General features: G+C 39.2%; 1 protein-coding gene across 1 annotated transcript; it reads right to left on the bottom strand.

Moving 5' to 3' along the window:
* FBXO43 (F-box protein 43) lies at positions 4386-20477 on the bottom strand. Its single transcript, XM_001925334.3, has 6 exons — positions 20410-20477; positions 20119-20189; positions 16113-17586; positions 13261-13363; positions 6228-6431; positions 4386-6122 (listed from the first exon to the last, which is right to left on the bottom strand). The coding sequence occupies exons 1-6, from the start codon at positions 20475-20477 to the stop codon at positions 5874-5876; spliced, it is 2169 nt and encodes a 722-aa protein (XP_001925369.1). The 3' UTR covers positions 4386-5873.

Here is a 24080-nt window from a genome sequence, read left to right as displayed (position 1 = left end):
AGCCATGACGGGCTCTCCCCCTAAAATATTTTAAACATTTAAGATTATTCAGCATTTTTCAGGTGACACCCAAATAGGCTTCAAGTTAGTAATATTTACCAACCCACATGAAAACATTTATGAAATAAAATTACATTCAGCTATAAGATTAACAAGTTCTGGTGGTCTAAGGTTGAGCACGGTGATTATAGCTAATAATACTCTATCATACACTTGAAACTTGCTAAGAGAATAAAGCTTAAATGTTCTCACCTCACAAAAAAAGAAATAGTAATTATGTGATAAGATGGAGATAATCATTTTGTTTATAACTGTATCAAATCAACATATTATACACTTTTTTTTTTTTTTTTTTTGGGCCTCATCTGTGGCATGTAGTAGTTCCCAGGCCAGGGATCAAACCCATGCCAGAGCAGCGACCCGTGCCACCGTAGGGACAATGCTGGATCCTCTACTGCTAGGACACCAGGGAACTCCCAACATGCTGTACGCCTTACATTTACACATTGTTATATGTCAATTCTGTCTCAATAGATCTAGGGGAAAAAGTAAAATACTTTACTTCCTTTAATATAAGTACTATGATCTGAACACATATTTCCCTCTTTTGAATACCAACATACTCAAAAATATCTTTGCCACCCTAATACACAAAAATTTGAACGTATTGCTTAAACTTTCTGCATTATATACCACTTAGTCATAAGGTGATACATATTTAACCCCTAAAGTCTCAAATCCTCTGTCCCTTAAACACCTTACATATATATACATGTATACATATAAAGCATACCTATCATAATTGTCATCATATTATCATATATTATCATATGATTTGTTATCATATTATATGATTATTATTAATTCAGCAATTTAATCAATACTTGCTGCATCGTTTATCACAAGTCATTCGACTAAAAGAGGCAGAGAGGAGTTCCTGTTGTGGCGCAGCGGAAATGAATTCAGCTGGTAACCATGAGGTTGCAGGTTTGATTCCTGGCCTCCCTCAGCGGGTTAAGGATCAGGCGTTGCCTTGAGCTGTAGTGCAGGTCACAAACGCGGCTCAAATCTGGCATTGCTGTGGCTGTGGTGTAGGCTGGTGGCTGCAGCGCCAATTCAACCCCTAGCCTGGGAATCTCCATGTGCTGCAGGTAGGGCCCTAAAAAGCAAAAAAATTTAAAAAAAACCCAAAACTTAAAAAATAAAAGAGGCAGAGAGGTGAATAATACAGTTCTGCTCTTAAGGGACTTGCTAATGGTATAAAACAAGAATTTAATACAAATAAGACATGCCAGAAACACCACAAGAAAGGTATGAATAAACACTAGATGCAAAGAAGCTAAGAATTTTGTCTTGGAGAGTTCAGAAAATGACTCATAGAAAGACACTAAGGATTAGCTGGATTCGATGGCATTTAGAGCGGCAAGAGAAAGAGGAAGTGACAGAAAGCACAGGGCAAGTTTAGAAAACAGTAAGGAGTCTAGTTTGGCCGGAACGAAGTGTCCAGGGTGGAATGAGGGGAGAGATTGCTAGAAAGTTAGGACCATTCGGAGATCCTAAGTTCTGCTACATCTTTAATAGGAACCAACATAATTGGAGCCACATTTTAGTACAAATAACCTGGCAATGGACACTTAGGACAGAGTCAGATGGAGAGAAAGTGGAAGCAAAGAGATTTGTTAGGAGGCACTGAGCAGAATCTAGTCAGGGTGTGATTAGGATGTGAACCAGAACCACCTTTCTGCAAAAATAAGAATTCCAGAGGGAATAATTGGTAGAGCGCCACCACCAGTCACCTCCACACTCCTACTGCTCCTTCCATTCCTCTGGCTCCCCCGTCAGTGATGAGGGAGCCAGGATGGCAGAGCCATTGGGCAAGTGAACACAGATGGCCAAGGTACAGACCCGGCTGCCAACAAGGTGTTCTGTTAAAAGTCATCCTAGCCACTCTTGCAAGCCAGCTAAAATATTTTAATTACCACTCTTAGTAATAACTGTACCAAAATTTATTCTATACACACTTTAAAAACTAACTCAAGGAACATTTCCCATATCTGGCAATGTCAGAGCACATCAATGTCAAATACATAAAAGCTAAATTCACTTTTTTTGAAGGGGCGCCAAACTCACCATAAATGAGTCTTTGGCGCCTCCTTGTGGAATGCTTAGAGTGAGCTTTGAAATATTTACACACAGAAGCAATAATGGGTATTTCCATGTTTTCAGATATTTAAAGCATTTTCTATATATATTACACCACTTTAAGAAACACAACTTAAAATAATCCCATAACTTAATTCAGAGCAGAAACATAAGACATAAAATATAGAATATATTCAGTAAATGTTTGCATCATAAATTTGATAGTTTTGCTTTGTGTCACAAATTAAGCAAAGGTAATCTGAAAAACTTAGTTTTACAGTGATGCGTAAGTATCGAAAAATGTTTTCTCAATAGTACTTCTACCTTTAAATTATTGCTAAGAAATCCATAAGACATTATTAAGTCTTTAAATAGTTGGATTAAATTTTAAAATCTATTATTTTTGCTCATAGAAATGCCAAAATAAAAGGATCAGGTAGCTCTTAAAATGTTGTTTCATTTTATATTCTCACAAGTTTATCACTATTTGTTCCAAACTAGGGTGTCAGAAAAAGGAAATATCTGTCCTTCCTGGAATTGTGTAGAGGTCAAATAGAAAGAATGCTCTTGCCCATTAGCTAGCAAGGCTGCAAGGGGCACACCAGTGGGAAAAGAGAGAGGTTCTCATCCTGAATCAGTAGAAGGTGAAGCACTTCTTGGTTTTCCCCATAGTTAATACTCATTCTTTTCTTCCTTATGTCTTCATTAAGAAATGAAACAAAATACAAGAGTGAAGCGCTAAATTTAATTATCCCTCCTGTTTGGAAGTCTTCTGAGGAACAGAATAGTCCCATCAATAAATTTTTGTGAGCTTTTTCTTCTTTCTCTCACCCAATAAGCCAAACCTATAAGAATGTAGCCATTACTGGAATGTGGTAATAGTTAAATTCTGGTCTTCATGTCTTGTGTCTTTAGATTACAAAGACCTTGGGGTAGGGGCAGTGGCCTTTCTCTGGAACTGAGCTCTCAGATAATAGTGTATTCATGTAATTCATTTAGTTTATCAAATGATATAAGTTATTTAAGCCACTCATGAGCTAAGGCAATACTCCATTCAGCCAGAATTGTTCAAAATTAGAATTATTTTTTTCCCAGTATACCAATAGATTTTTCTTAAATGGCAAAACAATCTTCCATATGAGATATGGTAACTTTATGCATTACCAACAATGGGTCTGCAGAGAGTTTTGTCACACACAAGTGGCAGACTACCTTGGCTAGAATCCTGACTCTTCCCTCTGGCTATCTGTGTGATCTTAGATTATTTAACCTGATTGTTGGTTTCCTGATATAAAAAAAGAATGATAATAATTGCATATACAGTTGCAAAAGAAATGATAATAATTGCATGTATAGTTGCTTTGAGGAATAAATGAGCTAACTCATGTAAAGGACTTAGAGCAGTACCTGTCCTCAGCAAATGCTCAATGAATGGTTTGTTGAAACTTTTTTTTTGGTTGTTTTTGCCTTTTTAGGGCCACACCTGTGGCATATGTAGGTTCCCAGGCTAGGAGTAGAAATGGAGCTGTCGCTGCTGGCCTATGCCACAGCCAGAGCAATGCGAGATCTAAGCCATGTCTGCGACCTACACTACACAGTTCATGGCAACGCCAGACCATTAACCCACTGAGCAAGCCAGGGATTGAATCTGTGTCCTCATGGATACTAGTCAAATTCATTTCCACTGAGCCATGATGCGAACTCACCCGAAACCTTTTTTTCACCAGATATTTTCACAGGCAGGTCAGAGGTTGGCTTTACAGTTTCATTCAGCATAGTGTTAATGATTTGGAGACCATATGTTCTATCTCCACAAATGCTATTTCATTTTATTGTACTCACATACACCAATTGGTGCAACACTCAGAGTGACGTAACAATATATCATTTCTTTTAACTTTCCTTATTAACAGTTAACAAAATTACTCAGAATCAATAAATGACTTGCATGAGGGCACAAGTAAGAAGTTCAGGAGACCAGCCCAGGTACTCTGGCCTAGTGTTCCTTCCATTACACCTTGAGTAGTTGAAAGAAAAATCAGCGAAAACAAAGAGTAGACCAATTAAATCTACTGATTACATGCTTTAAAGCAATTTAAGGAATCATTTAGATTCCATTTTTTGTGTAATCAAGCATTAATCATTGAAATCAAACATTAAAAAATTAACAAATTTTTAGGATAGCATTATAACAGTTTACTTGGATAAAAAGTAACACTGGTAGCACTAAAAAAAACAAACCAAAAAACCACCTCATTCAATACATATTTATTGAGCACTTGCTAGTTGCCTGGCAACAAGCTAGGTGCTAGGGAATGCAATGATACTTAAATGAAATAAGACACAGTCTAGACCTTCACAGAGCTTACAGTCTCATGGGGAAAGTAAATCAGAGATAATTTAAATAAAGTGAACTAAGTGCCACAACAGAGGAAGAAGCACAGAATGCTACTGGAACATAACAGCCAGCGTAATTCCGCCAGCCGTTACTATAATACATAATAATTTACAATAATTAGGCTAGCAATGATTATTTTCTGGATAGCTAGAGACTTTGTTTAATCAAGTTATTCATGAATGCCATGCGATTTTCTTTTAGTTAACCTACCTACCTCCTGACTTCATCAAAAATGTAAAACCTCCCAGTAAGTTTGGAATTAGCTTAATTAATTTTTGAATTCGTACTCTGATCTTGTCTTCAGGAAGTTTTATGTTTATTATAAACCCATTTAAATATGTGGTATCAGGTCCTTACACTAATTCACTCATACCAACTTTATTATAATACTCAACCCAATTTAAAGCGGAAAAGTTTTTTTAAAACCTGAACTTCCATTTTTTAATAGTACATGCAGTAAAGGGGAACACATGTAGATTACTGATGTCTACAACTAAATGTGGCAAAATCTACTTTTTCATCACCAGAGTGAAATGAAGTAATTACACTAAATGGACTGGGTAACCACAAGATGACAAATGCGACCCACTGAGAGGGCAGTGTGATTGCCATACACAAAACAATAGGATTCCAGATCCCTGCATTGTACTACTGAAAAATTCATGTGTAGTAAGGTACAAGAGCTTATTTATGTGTTGCCTTATGGGGATTTATTAGCTAAGACTCTCATTGTGAATAACCACATATAGCTAATAATTTACTTTTTACATCTTCTTAGTTATCAATAGTAGGTAAATTTTATTTATCCAGAAGTCTGCTCAAATATGATACTCAGTAAATTAAGAGAAAGATTGAGATGATAGAGTAAATTCAACAGAACTTCTGAAAACATTTTATTTGTATTTCATTTCAGTCAAATATTCAAAAATTTTGAAACCTATAAGGCCATCTGTCTCAAGTTTCAAATTTTTTAATATTACTGGGCAAACTATTTTTGAAAAGTGAAAGAACATTTCAACACATAGTGATGAAATGTACACGTTTTAAATGTTACATTAAACAGTTAAATACATACATAACACTGAAAATTCTTTATTTAAAAACACTAAGTTATTAAAATGAGTAAAAATGACATAGTAAAATGAGATTCTTTTCAAAACTCACTACTTCAAAGAAAACATACAATGACATGGATCATACTATATACAAAATAGGAACTAAATCATCATCTGCCATTGATGGGAAGACTTGCATGCTTTCAAAATATTCATAATCTTAAGTCAGACAAACGACATGTTGCCTAGGGGCAATGCTTCTTTTACACTGAAAGTCTTTAGAGGCGTTTTAAATTCCGCTTACTCTGGGCACTTCCTGGAAGAGCATCTTTTCTGTTTCTTGGCTTTGCTGCTCCTCTGCTACATTCTTCAGACCCATGATAAGCGCACAAACATAACACACAAAAGTCAAAACCACAGGCTGTGCGGCTACATAGTCCCCTTCTCTTATAAGGCTGGTACTTAGCAGGGGATTGGCACCTTGGGCAAGGTTTTAATGCTTCATCAATAAAAAGTGTTTTGGCAACCTGTGGCAAGAGCACACACACTAAATCTTCCTGTTTCACTTAGAGAACTGCTTTATTTTAAACTCTGTAAATATTTCTTTCTAATAACTTATGATAAATACTCACCTTAACATATTCCTCCTGTTTACTATTTAGGTGAGTAACAGAAGAGCTTGCTATAGGTGTCAAAACGTCTCCCCAAGGAGAAAACGTTGAAACTTGTTCTTTCTGAAAACCTGGTGTCCTAGCCTGTGCTTGCACAGACCTTAAAGCCGCTCGATTTAAAAGATGGAGCCGAGTGGCAGCATCCTCAACATTTAATACAGCCCCCTGTGGGGAAAGACAAGAGGGGTCCACACTGAAATATCACAATTTCCAGGACAGCTTTCTGATGCACATGTATTTAAATGTTTGGAAGTGACTTTCCACCCCTGGAATTTTCTCTCTGAATGACTCCTTTTTAGAAACTGTTTTTTTTCTCATCTAGCATTTAAAAATCAAAGAAATGTAAAAAGAAAAAAATTTAAATGATAAATCTAGCTTGAAGTTCGCATGACTAGTTATTTTTCTATTTGAGACATAGGTTTGTGAACTTTTCCTGAGGAGGGCCAGAGAGTTGCAAGTTACTCAATTGTTTTTTTTTAGCAAACACAGATATAGAGAAAGAGCAGGACTGTGCTCCTATAAAACTGACTTTAAAATTACAGGTGAGGAACAGGACTTGGCCCACAGATTGGAGTTGACAAGCCCCCTTTTAAGACAAGGTCTAAGAGAGGTGAATCTTTCCAAAGTTTGCTATGGGACACCAAGGAATTCTTTGAAGGTTTCTTACCTTAGCCTCATGTCAGAAGAATAATGGGCCTGGTTAGACTATGAAATCTAATTTACTTGGCTGGTTTTTACAGATATCAAATACTCGTAAAGACTTAATTTTTACACCTGAATTTTATACAGCTTTGATATTTGAAAAGAAGTAAAAAGTCTCTTGTTTCAACTGAATTTCCACATAACTCAAATATTTAGCCAAGAAATATTTTCAAGACGCAATCCTTACAGCCTTCAATTTTGTTAAGGTTAGGAATAGTAAGCTTAAAAAAAAAATCGGTATTCTTAACCAATTATCAAAATAAAATGTACTACAGGTGAATTTCCTCAAGTGTCCAGCTATAATCATGTTTCCTCTCCCTCAGTAGTCTTCCTTTGCCACGAGTGGGTCACTCGTGGCAAAGGGGAAGAGCTAAAGCACGGGAACTGACAGTAGGGTGAGTATAGGAAATGAGGCAACTGGCCATGAAAAATTATGTGATTAACAGTTTAACAACAGAGTTCCCACCGTGGCTCAGTAGGTTAAGAACCTGACTAGTATCCATGAGGAATGTAGGTTTTTTTTTTTTTTTCCTTCGTCTTTTTGTCTTTTTGCCTTTTCTAGGGCCACTCCTGTGGCATGTGGGTGGAGGTTCCCAGGCTAGGGGTCTAATCGGAGGTGTAGCCAACCTACGCCAGAGCCACAGCAACACGGGATCTGAGCCGCGTATGCAACCTACACCACAGCTCACGGAAACACTGGATCCTTTAGCCACTGAGCAAGGCCAGGGACCGAACCCACAACCTCATGGTTCCTAGTCTGATTTGTTAACCACTGCGCCACGACGGGAACTCTGAGGATGCAGGTTTGATCCCTGGTCTTGCTCAGTAGGTTAACAGTCTGGCGTTGCTGTGAGCTGTGTAGTATAGGTCACAGATGTGGCTCGGATCCCTCGTTGCTGTGGCTGTGGCATAGGCCAGCAGTTGCAGCTCTGATTCGCCCCCTAGCTTGGGAACTTCCATATGCAGCAGGCACAGCCCTAAAAAGCAAAACAAACAAAACCAAAAAAGTTTATGTAGTTCCCATCATGGTGCAGCGGAAATGAATCCAACTAGTATACATGAGAATGCAGTTCAATCCCTGGCCTCGCTCAGTGAGCTGTGGTGTGGGTCGCAGATGTAGCTTGGATCCCGCATTGCTGTGTCTGTGGTGTAGGCCAGCAGCTGCAGCTCAGGTTCAACACCTAGCCTGGGAACTTCCATATGTCACAGGTGAGGCCCTAAATAAATAAATAAATAAATAAGCAAAAAACAGCTTAACAACATATGCCTAAGTATAATGGATGAACATTGGTTTTCAGAAATTAGAATGGGAGATCCCGTTATGGCTCAGCAGGTTAAAAACCTGACATAGGGAGTTCCCATCATGGCGCAGTGGAAACGAATCCGACTAGAAACCATGAGGTTGTGGGTTCGATCCCTGGCTTCGCTCAGTGGGTCCAGGATTTGGCATTGCCCTGATCTGTGGTGTTAATTCACAGATGCGGCTCGGATCTGGCGTGGCTGCGGCTGTGGCTGTGGTGTAGGCCAGCAGCTACAGTTCCGATTAGACCCCTAGCCTGGGAACCTCCATATGCCGCAGGTGCGGCCCTCAGAAGACAAAAAAAAAAAAAAAAAAACCAAAAAAACCTGACATAGTGTCCATGAGGATGTGGGTTCGATCCCTGGCCTTGCTCAGAAATTAGAATGAATACAGTTGAACATATTCAAAGACTCAATACATCTTTTTATGTTACATTTTATAAATGATTTACAGCCTAGGCTAGAAGCATATGACACAAGAGCACAGTAAAAGGAAACAACCGTTGGATTTCGATACAGTTGGCAAACGCAATAATGATGCATGCACCAAAAAATGAATAGAGATATTGTTGAAGCAAATTTCAACTGAAGCCGCAGAAGAAACATTCATTCATTTAACAAATACACATAAAACATCGAATAAATGCCAAGTGAATAAAGCCGTCTAATCCCTGCCTTCCTGGAGCTTAAAATGTGTGCTGTTATCTCTCAACATTTTAAAGGCCAAGCAGTCAGACAAAGACACATGGATGTGGGCACCAACTTTTTTCAAAATAATAGTCACCACCATGTCACCAGAAAATATTTAAATTTGAGAGTGGAATCACCTTATTGTTATTTACATGATTATAAGAAAACAGCAATAACTATAGTAAATTTTTTAAAAAAGAAATTCAATTGAAAAGGTGTAATATTCCAATTTTAATGATCATTCTTACTGCTAAAAAGCAAGCAGATAAAATTGAGATCCTATTACACAGAGCTAGTGTGTGTCTTTTAATTTTTACACACAAGGAGCTTCCAGTGATGCTACATAAGTGTGAGGAAAACCACCAAATGACTTTGTTTTCTAACTTTTCTGTTTTGGTTAATGATACACATTAGAAGAGTTCAGGTGGAAAGCAACCAGTCCATTTAGGAATAGGAGGCCAAAGGGCATCTGGAAAGATGTCTCCGAGGAAAAGAAGGAACAGGTAGAATACCCAATTTATTCAGACTTACACAGAGGAGATTTCCAGTTCTGGTGGATAATAGGAGATGAGTCAGGGATCTGTATAGAGAAACACTAAGCAAAAAAAGAGAAAAGAAATAAAGAAAGAAACTGGGCAATTATTAACTCTGAGGAAAAACATTACATAAGAAAAAAGGTACAATCATTTTGTTCTAGATGTTACAGCTGTAAAAATTCATAACAATCTCAGCACAGTCTTAATAATGTCAGCACCTAATTCTGATTCACTCTCAAATGATAGTATAGTTATCTACACTATATAGATAATAGTATAGTTATCACATTCATAAATTAGGAGAAAGGACTGCAGAGAGAGAGATGGGTAGACAGGCAGTGGTGAGAGGTTAGAGAATTAACGTAGTTCCTCTAAAGAAGAACAAGACAAAACAAGAAATAGCAGTGAAGGCATGCCATTTAGAAATATGGAGGTAAATATTAGAAGAAACAACTAAAGAATTGGAAGTGATTGCCTCAATGGGGTAAGAACCAAGAACAGGAAAGGCAGGAGAATAAGTGTTTGTTAGAAGCTTTGAAGTCCAATTTAATGTTTTAAACCATGTACTTGTTTTTACTTTATTTTTTATTTTTTTTATTTTTTTTTATTTTTTTATTTTTTTGTCTTTTCTAGGGCCATTCCTGAGGCATATGGAGATTCCCAGGCTAGGGGTCCAATTGGAGCCAGAGCCACAGCAACACGGGATCCAAGCTGTGTCTGCGACCTACACCACAGCTCACGGCAACATTGGATCCTTAAACCACTAAGCAAGGCCAGGGATCAAACCTGCAATCTCATGGTTCCTAGTTGGATTCATTAACCACTGAGCCCCAACAGGAACTCCTACTTTAAAAAAAAATTTTTCTTTCAGAGTTCCCAGGTGGTGCAGCAGGTTAAGGATACAGTGTTATCACCTCCGCAGCATGAGTTTGATCTCTGGCCTGGGCATTTCTGAATGGTGTGGGTGTGGCCAAAAAGGTTTTGGAAAAAAATTTAAGTAAAAAAAAAAGTATAATCCTTTAAGAAACCAAGATTTTTTTAAAAAGTGATGGCTAGGATCTGAGGGTAGAACATTGTATTTAGAATTACCCGAAGGTTTGCCAACACAACCACGTTTCTTCTGCATAGGATGGAAGGAGTACATGGAGCTAAAAGTTTAATATTAATAGGCATTTGCTTAAAAATTTGTTTTTTTGGTTTGTCCTTAGCATATAGGGCAGCACTCTAAAAAGATATGTTAAGAAGGCAATTAACACCTTCACTATTCTAAGTTCCCAGAGCCAACAGCTATAGTTAAGTAGCCAAGAACCATGAATAAGATGTGAAGGATTATCATAGGTGAGAAGCTAAAATTTTTCTTCAAATAAAATAGAAAGTCAATATGTTAGTTAATATCAGTCCCCAATATTTCCTTGACATAAGAAACCCCCAAACTGTATCTAGGTATTCATATTTGTTTATGCTCTGTTTCATTTCAATTATTCCATTTAGTCAAATTATAAATTTACTTATGTTATTAGACATTTTTTTACTAGAACAAGAGTAAGGATTTTAACTTTCAGAATTTCCTTTGCTATTGATGCCTAAGAAAGGTCTAAAAGTTGAATATACAGTAAATATGGGTGCCAGAGTCATCAGATACCTATTACACAAAGCAGTGCTCCCAGGAAGAATTAATCAGCTTCTGTAAGACTTTTCTTATAACTTCAAAGCTGGACCGCAAATCTTCAAGGGAGTACAAGTTTAAGATGCTTCACAAGTACTAATCTGCCAGGCTCACTCACCTCCAGTTCTTCAAATATTGCTATTCCCTCTGCTGAAACACTGTTGTTACCTGTCTAACTCATCATTCAGGGCTGAGCTGAGATGTACTCTTTCCTTCTCTTGATTCCCAAGTATCAAACACTCCTTTTTTAAAAAATTGAAGTATAGTTGATTGACAATGTGTTAATTTCTGTTGTACAGCAAAGTGATTCATAAATATATGTGTATACATATATTCCTTTTTATGTTCTTTTCCATTGTAGTTTATCATAGGATGCTGAATTGTATCTAGTATATATAGATATATATAAATCCCAGTCCATCCCACTCCCTCCCCCTCCACCATGGCAACCACAAGTCTGTTCTCTATGTCTGTGAGTCTTTTTGTGCTTTGTGAAGTTAAGTTACTTTGTGTCTATGTCTTAGATTCCAGATATAAGTGATATCATATGGTATTTGTCTTTCTGACTTAATTTAATATGATAATCTTTGTATCCACCTCTGTTGTTGCAAAAGGCCTTTTTTTTTTTTTTTTTTTTTGTCTTTTTATGGCCACACCCATGGCATATGGAAGTTCCCAGGCTAGAGACAAATCAGAGCTATAGTTGCTGGCCTATAGCACAGCCACAGCAATGCAGGATATGAGCCACATCTGTGACCTACACTGCAGCTCATGACAACACCGGATCCTTAACTCACTGAGCAAGGTCAGGGATCAAAGCGGATCCTTATGGATACTAGCAGGGTTTGTTACCACTGAGCTATGATGGGAATTTTTTTTTTAATGGCTGCACCTGTGGCACATAGACGTTTCCAGGCCAGGGACTTAATCTGAGGCACAGCTGTGACCTACACTGCAGCTGCAGCAACACGGGATCCTGCTGTGATGGGCCAGAGATAAAACCTGTCCCTCTGCAGTGACTGGAACCGCTGCAGTTGGATTCTTAACCCACTGCGCCACAGTGGGAATGCCTCCATTCTTTTTTATGGCTGAGTGGTATTCTATAGTATATATATGTACCACATCTTTATCCATTAGTCTGTTGATAAACATTCAGGTTGCTTCCATGTCTTAGTTGTTGTGAATACTGCTGCTATGAACATAGTAGTGCACATATCTTGTTGACTTATAGTTTTGTCCAAATATATGCCCAAGAGTGGGCTTGCTGGATCATATGGCAATTTTTAGCTTTTTTAAGGAATCTCCACACTGTTTTCCATAGTGTCTGCGCTAACTTACATTCTCTCCAACAGCGTAGAAGGCTTCCCTTTTTCCACACCCTCTCCAGCATTTGTCAAACATTACTTTTCAATGTTACAATACAGCTAATTCTGGGCTTCCTCTAACATACCTGTATTATAATCACCTGTTTATACCTGTGTCACCCACAGAGTATGAGCTCTAAAAGGGAAGAGACCATGTCAAAAATGTTCACCATTGTAATCTGAGCAAGTGGCATGTAATACCTACTCAAAAGGCTGGATAGAAAATGCTATAAAGACGTCTAATTATGAATAGAACCTGCATATCCTATTCAAATGGTACTCAATTGATGCTAGCAGCACATATACTTCAACAACAACAAAACGCAGTATGAGGTTCTTTTTTTAATTATTAAAGTATAGTTGATTTACAGTGTCACGCCAATTTCTGCTGTACAGCAAAGTGACCCAGTAGTACATATATATGCACATTCCCTTTATTATCTTCCATCATGTTCTATCCAAGAGACTGGATATAGTTCCCTGTGCTACACAGTAGGACCTCATTGCTTACCCATTCTAAATATAATAGTTGGCCTCTGCTAACCCCAAACTCCCCCAGTAAGAAGTTCTTGATGTCAGCTAGTCTATTCTAATTATGAACTGGGTAGAAATGGAGTTTGGAAAAAATAAAGAGTTTAGGAGTGAATGTTAGTAAACGGAAAGGTTAAAAGATCACAGGGAAACCAAATTAGCAACACGGGATACTGCTGATTTTAGAACAGTGTTATACGTATTACCTCGGAATCTGCTTTCAGTCGTGTGATATGAAATTTCCTCCTCTGATTTGCTTTTTTATCTTGAGCAATAATTTCACGCCAATTTCTGCTCACTTTCCAAACACTGTAATGAAAAGACCAGTCCTTATATTGTATATATTCTGCAGAATTAAGACTTTTTACACATGTCAATAAGAAAAGCTTGTTTTGAAGATTTTGGACAGTTGTTTTTAAACCTAAAATTTTACATTAAAATATAACTTGATCTGCATAGTTATGAAAGAATATCTATTAAAATATTAAAATATGCCAGCATCATACTGATAGATTACTATCTTATAAATGGTTAAGGAAATAACAAAATTGCATATAAACCCAAGTGAGTCCACTGGGAGACTAAGAGGATTTTACTTATATGTGACACAAAGATTAAAAATTTGGAAAAAATAAATAAATAAATAAAAATAAAAATTTGGAGCATGACATGCACCAAACGATTATCACCTATAGTGCAAGAGATTTTTATAAATTTCCCTTATTACTGGATTTAAAAAATTTTTGTCATTCTGATTAAATAAACACAAGTACAGCCAATCCTTCACTGGAAGTACTAAACGCCAAAAAGTTGGCCCTTGAGCAACATGGGTTTGAACTCTGTGGGTCCTCTTACACGTGGATTTTTTTCCAATAGTTAATACTACATGGCCCCTGCTTGGTTGAATCTGGGGATGCTGAATCCTGGAAATGGAAGAACTTCCTATATGGAGAGCTAACTATAAATTATTCAAGGACTTTAGACTGCACGGCAGAGGGTCAGCACCCCTAAGCCCTGGATGTTCAAGGGTCAACTGTATTAAATATTATGGGCAGCACTGCAAAGTTCCTATTTTATAAACCAAAGTTTATGACAGTGAAGCAGCTAAAGAAAAAACACAATTAATGTCTAGTGATTGCTTCTCAATAACATTGACTATATTAATTATTACAGAAAAACTAATCCTTCAGCTGTTTTATTACTTTAACTTTACAAATCACTCAAGTGAAGAAGGCCAGGAGAAGGTTGGGGGGACAAAAAGCCCCTTGTTATGGGGGAGCCCAGGTTATACTTGAGTTGTCAACACTACCCTTCTTCAAGCTACCATGGCCACTTTGGCAGCCATCACCCCTCCCTAAGCCAATATATGTGTCTTATATCAGATAGCTGGAGAGGAACAGGCAGAAAGCCATTCATTAGTGGGGAAGAAACGAAATACATAATTGGGTATTTGCCCCAGCTAGTTCAACTGACTATAATCTCTCACATTACCAAGAATAAGCACTGCCAACATTATATATGCACTCTACAGTATATGCCCTTTAAATCTAGAAAGATGGGCAAGAAACACAATTATAGAAATACAACTGAATATCATTTGCTCCCACGAGTGAGCACCCAAAACTGTCACCCAAGTTTTTATTTTAACTGGTCTGTATCCAAATATTTCAGCACATAAAAATTAAATTCCCATATATCAAGCATCTCCTTAATTTTTAAAAAATTCATCTTATTGAAACACTTTTTTTTAGGGCTGCACCTGTGGCACATGGAGGTTTCCAGGTTGGGGTCCAACTGCAACTGTAGCCGCTGGCCTACCCCACAGTCTTGGCAATGCCCCACATCTGCGATCTACACCACAGCTCATGGCAGTGCCGGATCCTCAACCCCCTGAGCAAGGCCAGGGATTGAACTTGTATCCTCATGGATGCTCGTCAGATTCATTTCCTCTGAGCCGTGATGGGAACTCCTCACTTAAACATTTTTTCAAGGCATATGCAAATGTAGATTATCAATCTGCTTATTATCCTCCTTGGGTTACACCAGATACATTCTTGATCAAGGCCATTCTAGAAAGGCCTTAAGCCTTAATAAGAGCTTGCGGGGAAATATGGGCTTAGAAATCAGAGGGCTGTGGTAGACTTGGATATATTCCTCTTTGAGTCACTTCTTTATAGTTCAGTTTCCTCATCTGCAAAATGCATGATAGGACTAGATATTTCAGAAGACTTCCAGTTATGAAATTCTACAATTCTCTATGATAACCTACACTTAATTTATGGGGGGGAAGGGGAAGAAGGGTCTTCACAGAAGCAGGGGCCATAAAAGAATAAGGATTCTATGAACCAAACTCTTGATACACACCTACTGAAAACGAGGTTCACTAACTCTCCTGCTTGTCCTCTTCCAACCTTGACCTCTAATCCTGTTCCACCAGGCTTCCCCCCTTCCTGATCATGGCACACCCAAGGGGCATGTCTGCTGATAGTCCTGCATTCCCCCAAACTGCCAGAAGAGACATAGTCTCATTCTAGTCTTTGTAACCCTAGTTTCTACCTTCAATACTCCTAAATATGTGACTTAGTTTCTCTTTTATTATAAGAGCAGCATTCAGTACACTGAAATTTCTGTGACACTGAAGACTTTCACTAAAACACCTTTAATATAAGGTAACTAATGGGAGTTCCCGTTGTGGCTCAGTGGTTAACGAATCCAACTAGGAACCATGAGGTTGTGGGTTCGATCCCTGGCCTTGCTCAGTGGGTTAAGGATCTGGTGTTGCTGTGAGCTGTGGTATAGGTCAAAGACGCGGTTCAGATCTGTCGTTGCTGTGGCTGTGGTGTAGGCGGGCAGCTACAGCTCTGATTCGACCCCTAGCCTGGGAACCTCCATATGCTGCGAGCAGCCCTAGAAAAGTAAAAAAGACAAAACAAACAAACAAAAAATAAGGTAACTAAGCCAGAGATTAAAAAAAATTTTTTTAAAAACAGGAAATCTTTCCAACTTAAAAAAAAGGTGATAAAAGGCAGTTTTATTTAGAAAAAAAATTATTTCTTACCTGCATAGGCTTTCTGCAGTCAAGGAATCTAAAACCATAGCAAGAATATGCCTTAAATTTCTGTATTTTAATTCTGTTAAGATGTCCAGTTTTTCTATACCCATTTTCTTCCCAATCAGTCCTGCAAGCACACGTTGTAGAGCAGCTATTTTTCCCTCGTCTCTTTCTTCTAACAGTCCACGTGCACCATTTTGCTGGAATCTCTTTCTTTTGCTTTTCATAAAGAGCTCATGCACTAACTGCAAGGCTGGGGTTTTTGATAAACTCTTAAAGCTTGAACTCAAATCCCTGCCCTTACAGTCACTGCTGGGCTGACCCTCTGAGGTATCTGAAGCAGCTGCTGGTGTTGTTTCAGAGCCGGAGTGGCTGATCTGCTTCTCTTCTTCTGTCTCAGACTGTGAGCCTTGCTCCCGAAGGGTAGACAGTCTTCTCAACCTTCTTAGACGCCTTGACTTTTTTATGGTGTCCCCAGCTTTTAGATTTCCCTTATATTTCTGAAGTAGGTCTTGAAAAGAACCCTCTTGGTCAGAGAGGGAATCTTCTGATTTGTCCAAGCAAAGCGAGTTAAAACCACTGTCTTCAGGTGTTGAAATATTGCGTCTAGCTTCAGTTTGACTTGCATTAAATTTAACATTTGCTACAAGATTACTTATTGGAGTCACAAATATGTCCTCATCTGTTTCACAAGTTGTTCCACCAGCGGAGGAGCCCAGAAGTTCGGGATATGTATTCTCATCATTACCACACAGACTGCTATCGCTAAAGTCATGTGTGATAGAGTCTTTAAAACTATTGCCCTGAATCGGAGATATACATTCAACCTCAAATAGGCCACAGTTATCTTTGGAATCATCAACCGTGGAAGACTTCTGTTGAGAAAAATTGAGTCTCAATTTTTGACTGCTGGAAGTCGCTTCTTCTGTTTTTGAAGTGCTAGTGACTAAAGAACTAAAATTATTTCGCCTTGGAAAAGCTGAAGCACTGCTTGGAAATTTGTTTTCTAAATTAGGAACTTGGCTTGCACTACTTTCGAGAGAACTATTTTGTGATTCAAACTCTGCCTTCAGAAGAGAGAAAGATATGTCCAACCTTCTGCGTGGTAAAAACGTTCTCCCACTGATTTTAGGAGTTTCACAAAGTTCTGGGGTTTTATCCTTTTCCTCCTTAGGGAAGACAAATCGCTCTTGTTGAATAGGAGACTCTAAACTATGTGTTAAGGCCAGACTTGAAGTTTCAGGATGTTCATGGATTAATGTTGAGCTTCTTGCTTTCTTTCCAAAAAATTCTTTATCTGTATTCTCAAAGCTGCATGATTTTAGCAGCTCACTGTAGCCACTGTCTTGAAATGAAGATGTGGAACAGAAGTCTCCGAAGCTGGAGTACTTGACATTGACAGTAGGAGAGCCCTCCTCATTTCCTGCTCCAGCAACAGCTTGACCTGAGTGCCTCCCTGACATCTTCAAAATCTCTGTTTCTACAAAGTGAAAACAAATTTTATTTTTCCTTTGAAATGAATAGCCTGGCTGCTTACATCAACAAGTATTACTTGTTATGCACATAAATAATAATGGAAAATTTTATGGCAATAAAAAAGTTACTTTAAAAAACAAATCTGCTCTACAATATACTCCAGGTATCTTACTTAAAACAATGCTTTAACATCATAAGAACTGAACATTTCCAGGATATAAATATTCACAGGTGACCTGATGGAGCGTTGTCTAGGCACCATGCACAAGTGCCTTCTGGAACAGGAGTTGAAAAGAAAAATAATCTGGAGTTCCCATTGTGGGTTCAGCAGATTAAGGACCCCACAGCGTCTCCGCGAGGATGCCTCACTCTGGTCTCACTCGGTGGATTAAGCATCCAGCATTGCTGCGGTGTAGGTCACAGATGTGGCTTGGATCCCGAGTTGCAGTTGCAGTCCAATTCAACCCCTAGCCAGGGAACCTTCATATGTCACAGGCGCAGCTGTAAAAAGAAAAAAAAAAAAAAACTCATGGCATTATCTTCAGATGATTTTATTACCTTATGATTTTAATAGTGGTAAAGCACATTACTGAAATTTTAATATTCCATTTTTTTGTGCTGGCTTACATCTCATCAGTTGGATATTTCCTTTTAATTAAAGTTCTGTGATGTAAATATAGCTGCTTAAAACAACTATATGCTAATATTTACACAGGTCTTTGGGGAGTTCTTTTGTGGCACAGCGGGTTAAGGATCCAGTGTCACTGCAGTGGCTTGGGTTACTGCTGTGGCTCAGGTTCAATCCCTGGCCTGAGGAACTTCCAGATGTCAGGGGTTCAGCCTAAAAACAAAACATGTATTTGGGAAATATGTCAAATGAGTGGTGCCACTAGACTTAACTGCAACTTGGCTAAGCAACTCTAGGATAATGTTATTAAGACTTATAACAGGGGCCTGTCTCAGAAACCCAGTCCTCATAACCATTCAGAGTCCGAAATCCCAGACTTTCACCTTTGCAAAGACTCTTTGGCTCACTGATAAATTACTAACATATTCTTCTTGAGCTAACCAAAATGAACCCCATGCCCCACAGATAACACCATTTCAAACTTGGCCTGTTATACTCATCTTCTATGTCTCATCCTCTAAATATTTTCTATTTGTCAGAAGTTCACCCTTTATAATATTCTTGAAATTTCAGATAAAGAATGCAAGCAAATTAAATAATTGTGATTCAGTAATTACATTTGGAAGGAATGACATTAAGAAATACTTTACTCTTTAACCTTTTCAACAGTATCCCTGCATTCCTTCTTTTCAGAAACTTCAAATAAATCTTAAAGAGTAAGAAAAAAAGATAAGTTATCATAGTATACTTCTCCAGATTATTCAAAGGACACTAAGAAAATTGTCATTCTTTCAAAGTTTTCTCCAGACCCAGTACACAATTCTTCTCCATTAAAAAGATCCTGGGAAGATATATTTTAGTTGAGTATAATGGGAAGGTAATTAATTTATGCTAAAATTACACCAGTTAAATATGTAAATGAACCTGAGTTTAAAAAATTGCTACTGTAACCACAAAAACAAAAAGTCTCTTCACAGTATAATGATCATTAGAAGATCATTGTTACTGGGCAAAGTATATGTGTTTTTCACCTTTTAACACCTATATTCCACTTTGGTAAATCTCACACATGTTCTCTTCTGATTTAGATCCCCTCAGGTTGTGAGAATCACTGCTCTCTTTGGTACAATGCTTACCCCAGGATGATCAAACATTGCATTCCAATAATTTGTATTATATTTTTAAGACAATTTTTGTTTTCAAACTATTAAGTTAATAAGATAGAATGTGTTTTCAAATTACACCTCCAGCCACGAATGCTTCCCCTTCGCTGAGGATCACTCTATTGAGTAACAGTTTTCACTCAAGTCGTTTGGTAAAGTTAGGTCGCGCTTTTTTTGAGTTAAAACAAATATTTCTATTCCGCTACTTCACCACTAGGTGTCTCACCATTCTAGAATTTGGGAAACTGAGAGGCAAATTGCTAGAAACAAAAGTGGGCGTGCATAGATATCCTCTCCCAGCTAAAAACTACAGACCGCTTGCTTTAAACATACAAAAAAAATCTAATTTTTTTTCTGTTCATCTACACATTTGAAGTTGCCTCCACCGTGCCTTCTCTGGTGTCATTTTCCCCTTTCATCATTTTCAACCCAGGACATTGATCTCAAAGAAAATGTGGTTCTTCAAACATAAATTTAAAATTATTTATGCAGAATCATGGAATGCCTATTGACTTATTCAATTTTACTGATTCAACAGTTCACAGAGGAATGAAAGAAGCCTCTTTGATACTCATTTTTTAAAACCAGGCTCCTAATAAGATATAGTGCTCTTTAAGAAAAGCATAGAAAAAGGGGGGGGGGAAGCAGTAATTAACTCAGAAGATGAAATACTTATACAAATTAAATACAAATACGCTAACAAATTAAAACCATTCTTTCATTTATTAAGGTGGAAAAATCTTACCAACAGTAAATCTTGAGCTCTTAGATGTCAACGTTATGTAGGCTTCCAAACAAGAAAATGTCTCGCTTTGCCTTTAAAATTCGTGCCAAAATAATACCACTTAAAGAGAAAACTTAAATTTGAACAATTAATGGAAACGTGCAGTACCACGAGGCTGGTTAAAATATTAAGGATACGAAGAGTACATGCTGCAGGGATTATTTCTAACACTTAAAAAGGCCTTAACGCGTTTGAATTTCCTCCAGCTTTCCAGACCACAGTAACTTTACTATCTTTGTCTTCTCCAGTTACTCTTGGAACGGAGGAAACTTCCCAAATTCGGGTTCCTGGCAATGCAGTGTCAGCTGCAGCAGGGTCATCGCCTCCCCCAAGTGCCGTCGTTGGGTGGGTGGTTAACGGTCTCCCCCGGGCGTCAATTAGGCCGCTGGTCCCCCCGCGGACGCCCTTTGGGCCGGGCTGGCGGAGGGAGGCCCCGCCGGGCCCCTGGGCCCAGAAAGCCACCGAGGGGCCGAGGGTGCTGGGCGTCTGCTGGAGTGGAGCGAGCGGAAAGGGAATGGCGTCGGGGCGCCTCTCCAGGCCCGGCACCTGGGAGGCAGAGCGGGCGCGGGGCCGGGGACGCCCAGAGGCCGGCCGGCCCGCACACACCTGCCTCCCCCGCTCCCGCCCACCTGGAGGAGACCCGGCGCGGCCGCCCCCTCAGGGCCGACGGGCGGGCGGGGCCGAGGCGGGTGCAGCTGGAGCTCCGGGAAAGGAGCCTCGGCTTCGCCTCCAGGGATGCCCGGCTATGGCAACCCCCACGCCAGCTTCGCGTAGGGCCGCCGCGTTTCCCTCCTTCGGTTTGAACTGCCCGCCCTGAGTAACCGCTACGCGCTTCGCTGCCCCGCGCCGCCCCTTCCTCCTGCTCCGAGGCGCCCCCGCCGGCCGCCCCGCGACCCGCAGAACCCCCTCCCCAGGAGGTCTGTCCTCGCGTTCCCTCACCTCCACCCCCCATCCCTCCAAGGCACAGCAGGCGTTTCCTAATTTGATAGGCTCTTTCTCGCCTCATTTTGACTTCGGTGAACATTGCACAGCAAGCTTTCTAGACTCTAGGTCCTACAGTAGGATGCCATTGCCAAGAATGTAGGAGAACGATCACTTGAAAATGTTTCCCGTGATGAAATCAAGCATGAAAAGCAGGTTACAAAACGAATGACTCCTTTGAGGTTAGAAGTAAAGATATACACAGGATAAGGTCTGAAAGGTATGACTTGGTTATAGCATCTCCAGAGGAGCTTGTGCTTCTTTTTTTTAGGCATCTAAAAAGGGATTTTTTTAAATTTACTGAGCAGCTATTATGTGGCAAGTTCCAATCTTATGATCTCAGCAGCTTTTTCCTAATCTCCGTTTCCTGTTTTTTTATTTTGTTTTGTTTTTCCCTGGTACTTTTTTTAGGGCCACACCAGCGGCATATGTTAAGTTCCCAAGGTAGGGGTCAAACCGAGCTACAGCTGGTGGCCTACACCACAGCTCACTGAGCGAGGCCAGGGATCGAACCTCATGGATACTAGTTGGATTCTGCTGTGTCACAAAAGGAACTCCCTCCTGGATTTTTTCATCTGCTCATTCCCAAAATGGGGCATCCTACCTAGCATTTTTCTCACTTTACCATTCTGTGCGTACATAATTCTCATTCAGAGTTACAACCAATACTTTAAAGCCAGTAACAGCCACTGCTACCATTCTCCTCCAAGAGAACATTTCTCCATTTGGATGCCCCTTAGTTATCCTAAATGCCATATGTCCAAAATCAAACTCACAGTTTTTAAGCTCTGTGTGCCAATTACTGGGCTAGGTACTAGGAATACAAAGATGGAAAGACACTGCTCTCAAGGGCTCACTGGTATAAGTGCTGTAGTAGAAAACGAATAACAGCACAAAAGAAAAAGGAATCAACTAACAATATAGAAGATAGGGCAGAGCTAACTTTATAAAGACTGTGCCAGGAGGTGGATTTTGAAAGATAGTGGCAGTTTAAGAGAGATAAGAGATGATTCCAAACTGGAAATGTGCAAGAGAAAGAAAATCAAACAGTTGGGCACATTAGATAAACTGTAAACAATTTGTTACAGCTGGAAAATAAGACGTTTTAAGGAAGGGGCAAAGTTTTTTGTTTTTTTTTTTTGTTTTTTGCTCTTGGCTTGTGAAAATTACCACGCCAAGGATCAAACTGGCACCACAGCAGCGATGCAGTGACAACACAGGATCCCTAACCTGCTATACCACAAGGGAACTCCCAAATAAAATCCTTGAGAAGGGGAAGAAGCCAAGCCATGGAGAGTTTTGGATGCATGCTGAATCTGAAGTTTACTGTCTAGGCAATGCAGAGCAATTTAGAAAGACCACTCTGGTGACTCGACTTAACTCATTCAAAGAAGAATAATTTTTCCCTCACCCCTCCCTAAAACAGAGCAGAAAGACATTTAGTTACAAATCTAGTTAAAGCTTGTCCTATACCCCAAATTTAAGCCGCTGAGCTATATTTTCCTAATCTTTACCTATCACAGTCTTTGGCCTTTTTTCCTCCCTTTCTGGATTTGGTGTCATCTTATGACTGACCTCAGAATTCTAAAATCCATGTTTTCCATAGATCCAATGCTGCTTTGGGGGACCATCCAGTAAAACATGATGGAAGACTTTTCCATCACCATGATTAATCAAGTTATGCAGATATATTTAAATGAATATGATCAATGAAAAGAGCTATTCAAGGGGAAAAAATGGTAATTTGCATCTCCATAACCATATTACAAGGTACTAAAAGCACTAGTATCCAACATGGCAAGACAAATACCCTCATTAGGAGAAGGCAATGCAATGATGTTTGGCACATAGTAGGCACTCAAGAAATGTTAGTTGTCATCACTGATAATAGCTTCCACTGACCATGCTCCACATGATGCTAAAATTACTGTTCCTACTCATAGGAACAAGAGTGTTGGATTGGGATCTAGCCCCAACATGAACTCTTGTTGAAATTCTGGATCTCCTTGCTACAACTTGTCTTTACTCTACCCCTCTGTAGGGTCCCAGGAGCCGTTTGTATTCTGCATGTGTTAATTCCTCCTGATCTCCATAGACTGCATTAAGTGCCAGCATCTTCTTGAAATCTCAAGCTTGAGAGTTGGAATCCAGGTCAGCTTGCAATGATTAAAGTTATACTTTTTGGATCACTCCATAATCTTTCTCTTATGATAACAATGGTTTTATCTAATACTTCTTGGAGCAAAGCTTATTTTGATTCTTCTTTTGGGTTACCTCTTCCCTTTGGCTGACAGGAGAGATATTTTTTAAGATGGTCAAAATACTTGTATGTTCTGTCTTAGCCTGTCTGTGGAGGAAGAAGCAGGACACTCCACTGTGTTTCCTGAAATTTTTACAACAGGGAGCTAAGAAGACTGGGAAGATTGAGTTAAATCTCTCAAGTTGGTCTGTGGAGGTGCCGGCAGTTGGAACTCCTCCTGGAAGTGTAATGCGAAGCTCAAAGTTCCCAAGTTTCCGTATGGAAGACCAGAGAGCAGTATTGCCTGCTTAATAAGAAACCAAAATAATGCATGTTGGGAAGAAAGAAACCTGCTTCTCCAATTAACTGTAATAGATAACGAATATGTATTTTCTAAATTGTAACAACTTCATTTTCTTCCTCTCATTCTGATATTAGTAAAATGCCTGCTATGAAAGAAGCAAACGAATGTAAATGTGTACATCCAACGATAATGTCTCACTAATAGTTTGATCTTTGAAAGGATTCCACTGAGCAGGTCGTTTTGTTCTTCTAGAGAATACATGGGACCAAAGGAGGGTCGGTAAACAGCCACCACTACCTAAATCCCTCAGCTTTAAGTGGCAGTAGTTGGATGTAGCTGCCTGCAAGTCCGCCTGTGCTTTAAAACGAGTAAAAGGAGAGGCTGAGAAGGATGACAGGT

This window comes from Sus scrofa, chromosome 4 (genome assembly GCF_000003025.6).
Source record: "Sus scrofa isolate TJ Tabasco breed Duroc chromosome 4, Sscrofa11.1, whole genome shotgun sequence".
NCBI classification, from domain to species: domain Eukaryota; kingdom Metazoa; phylum Chordata; class Mammalia; order Artiodactyla; family Suidae; genus Sus; species Sus scrofa.
This window is presented reverse-complemented; position numbering and strand designations above follow the sequence as displayed.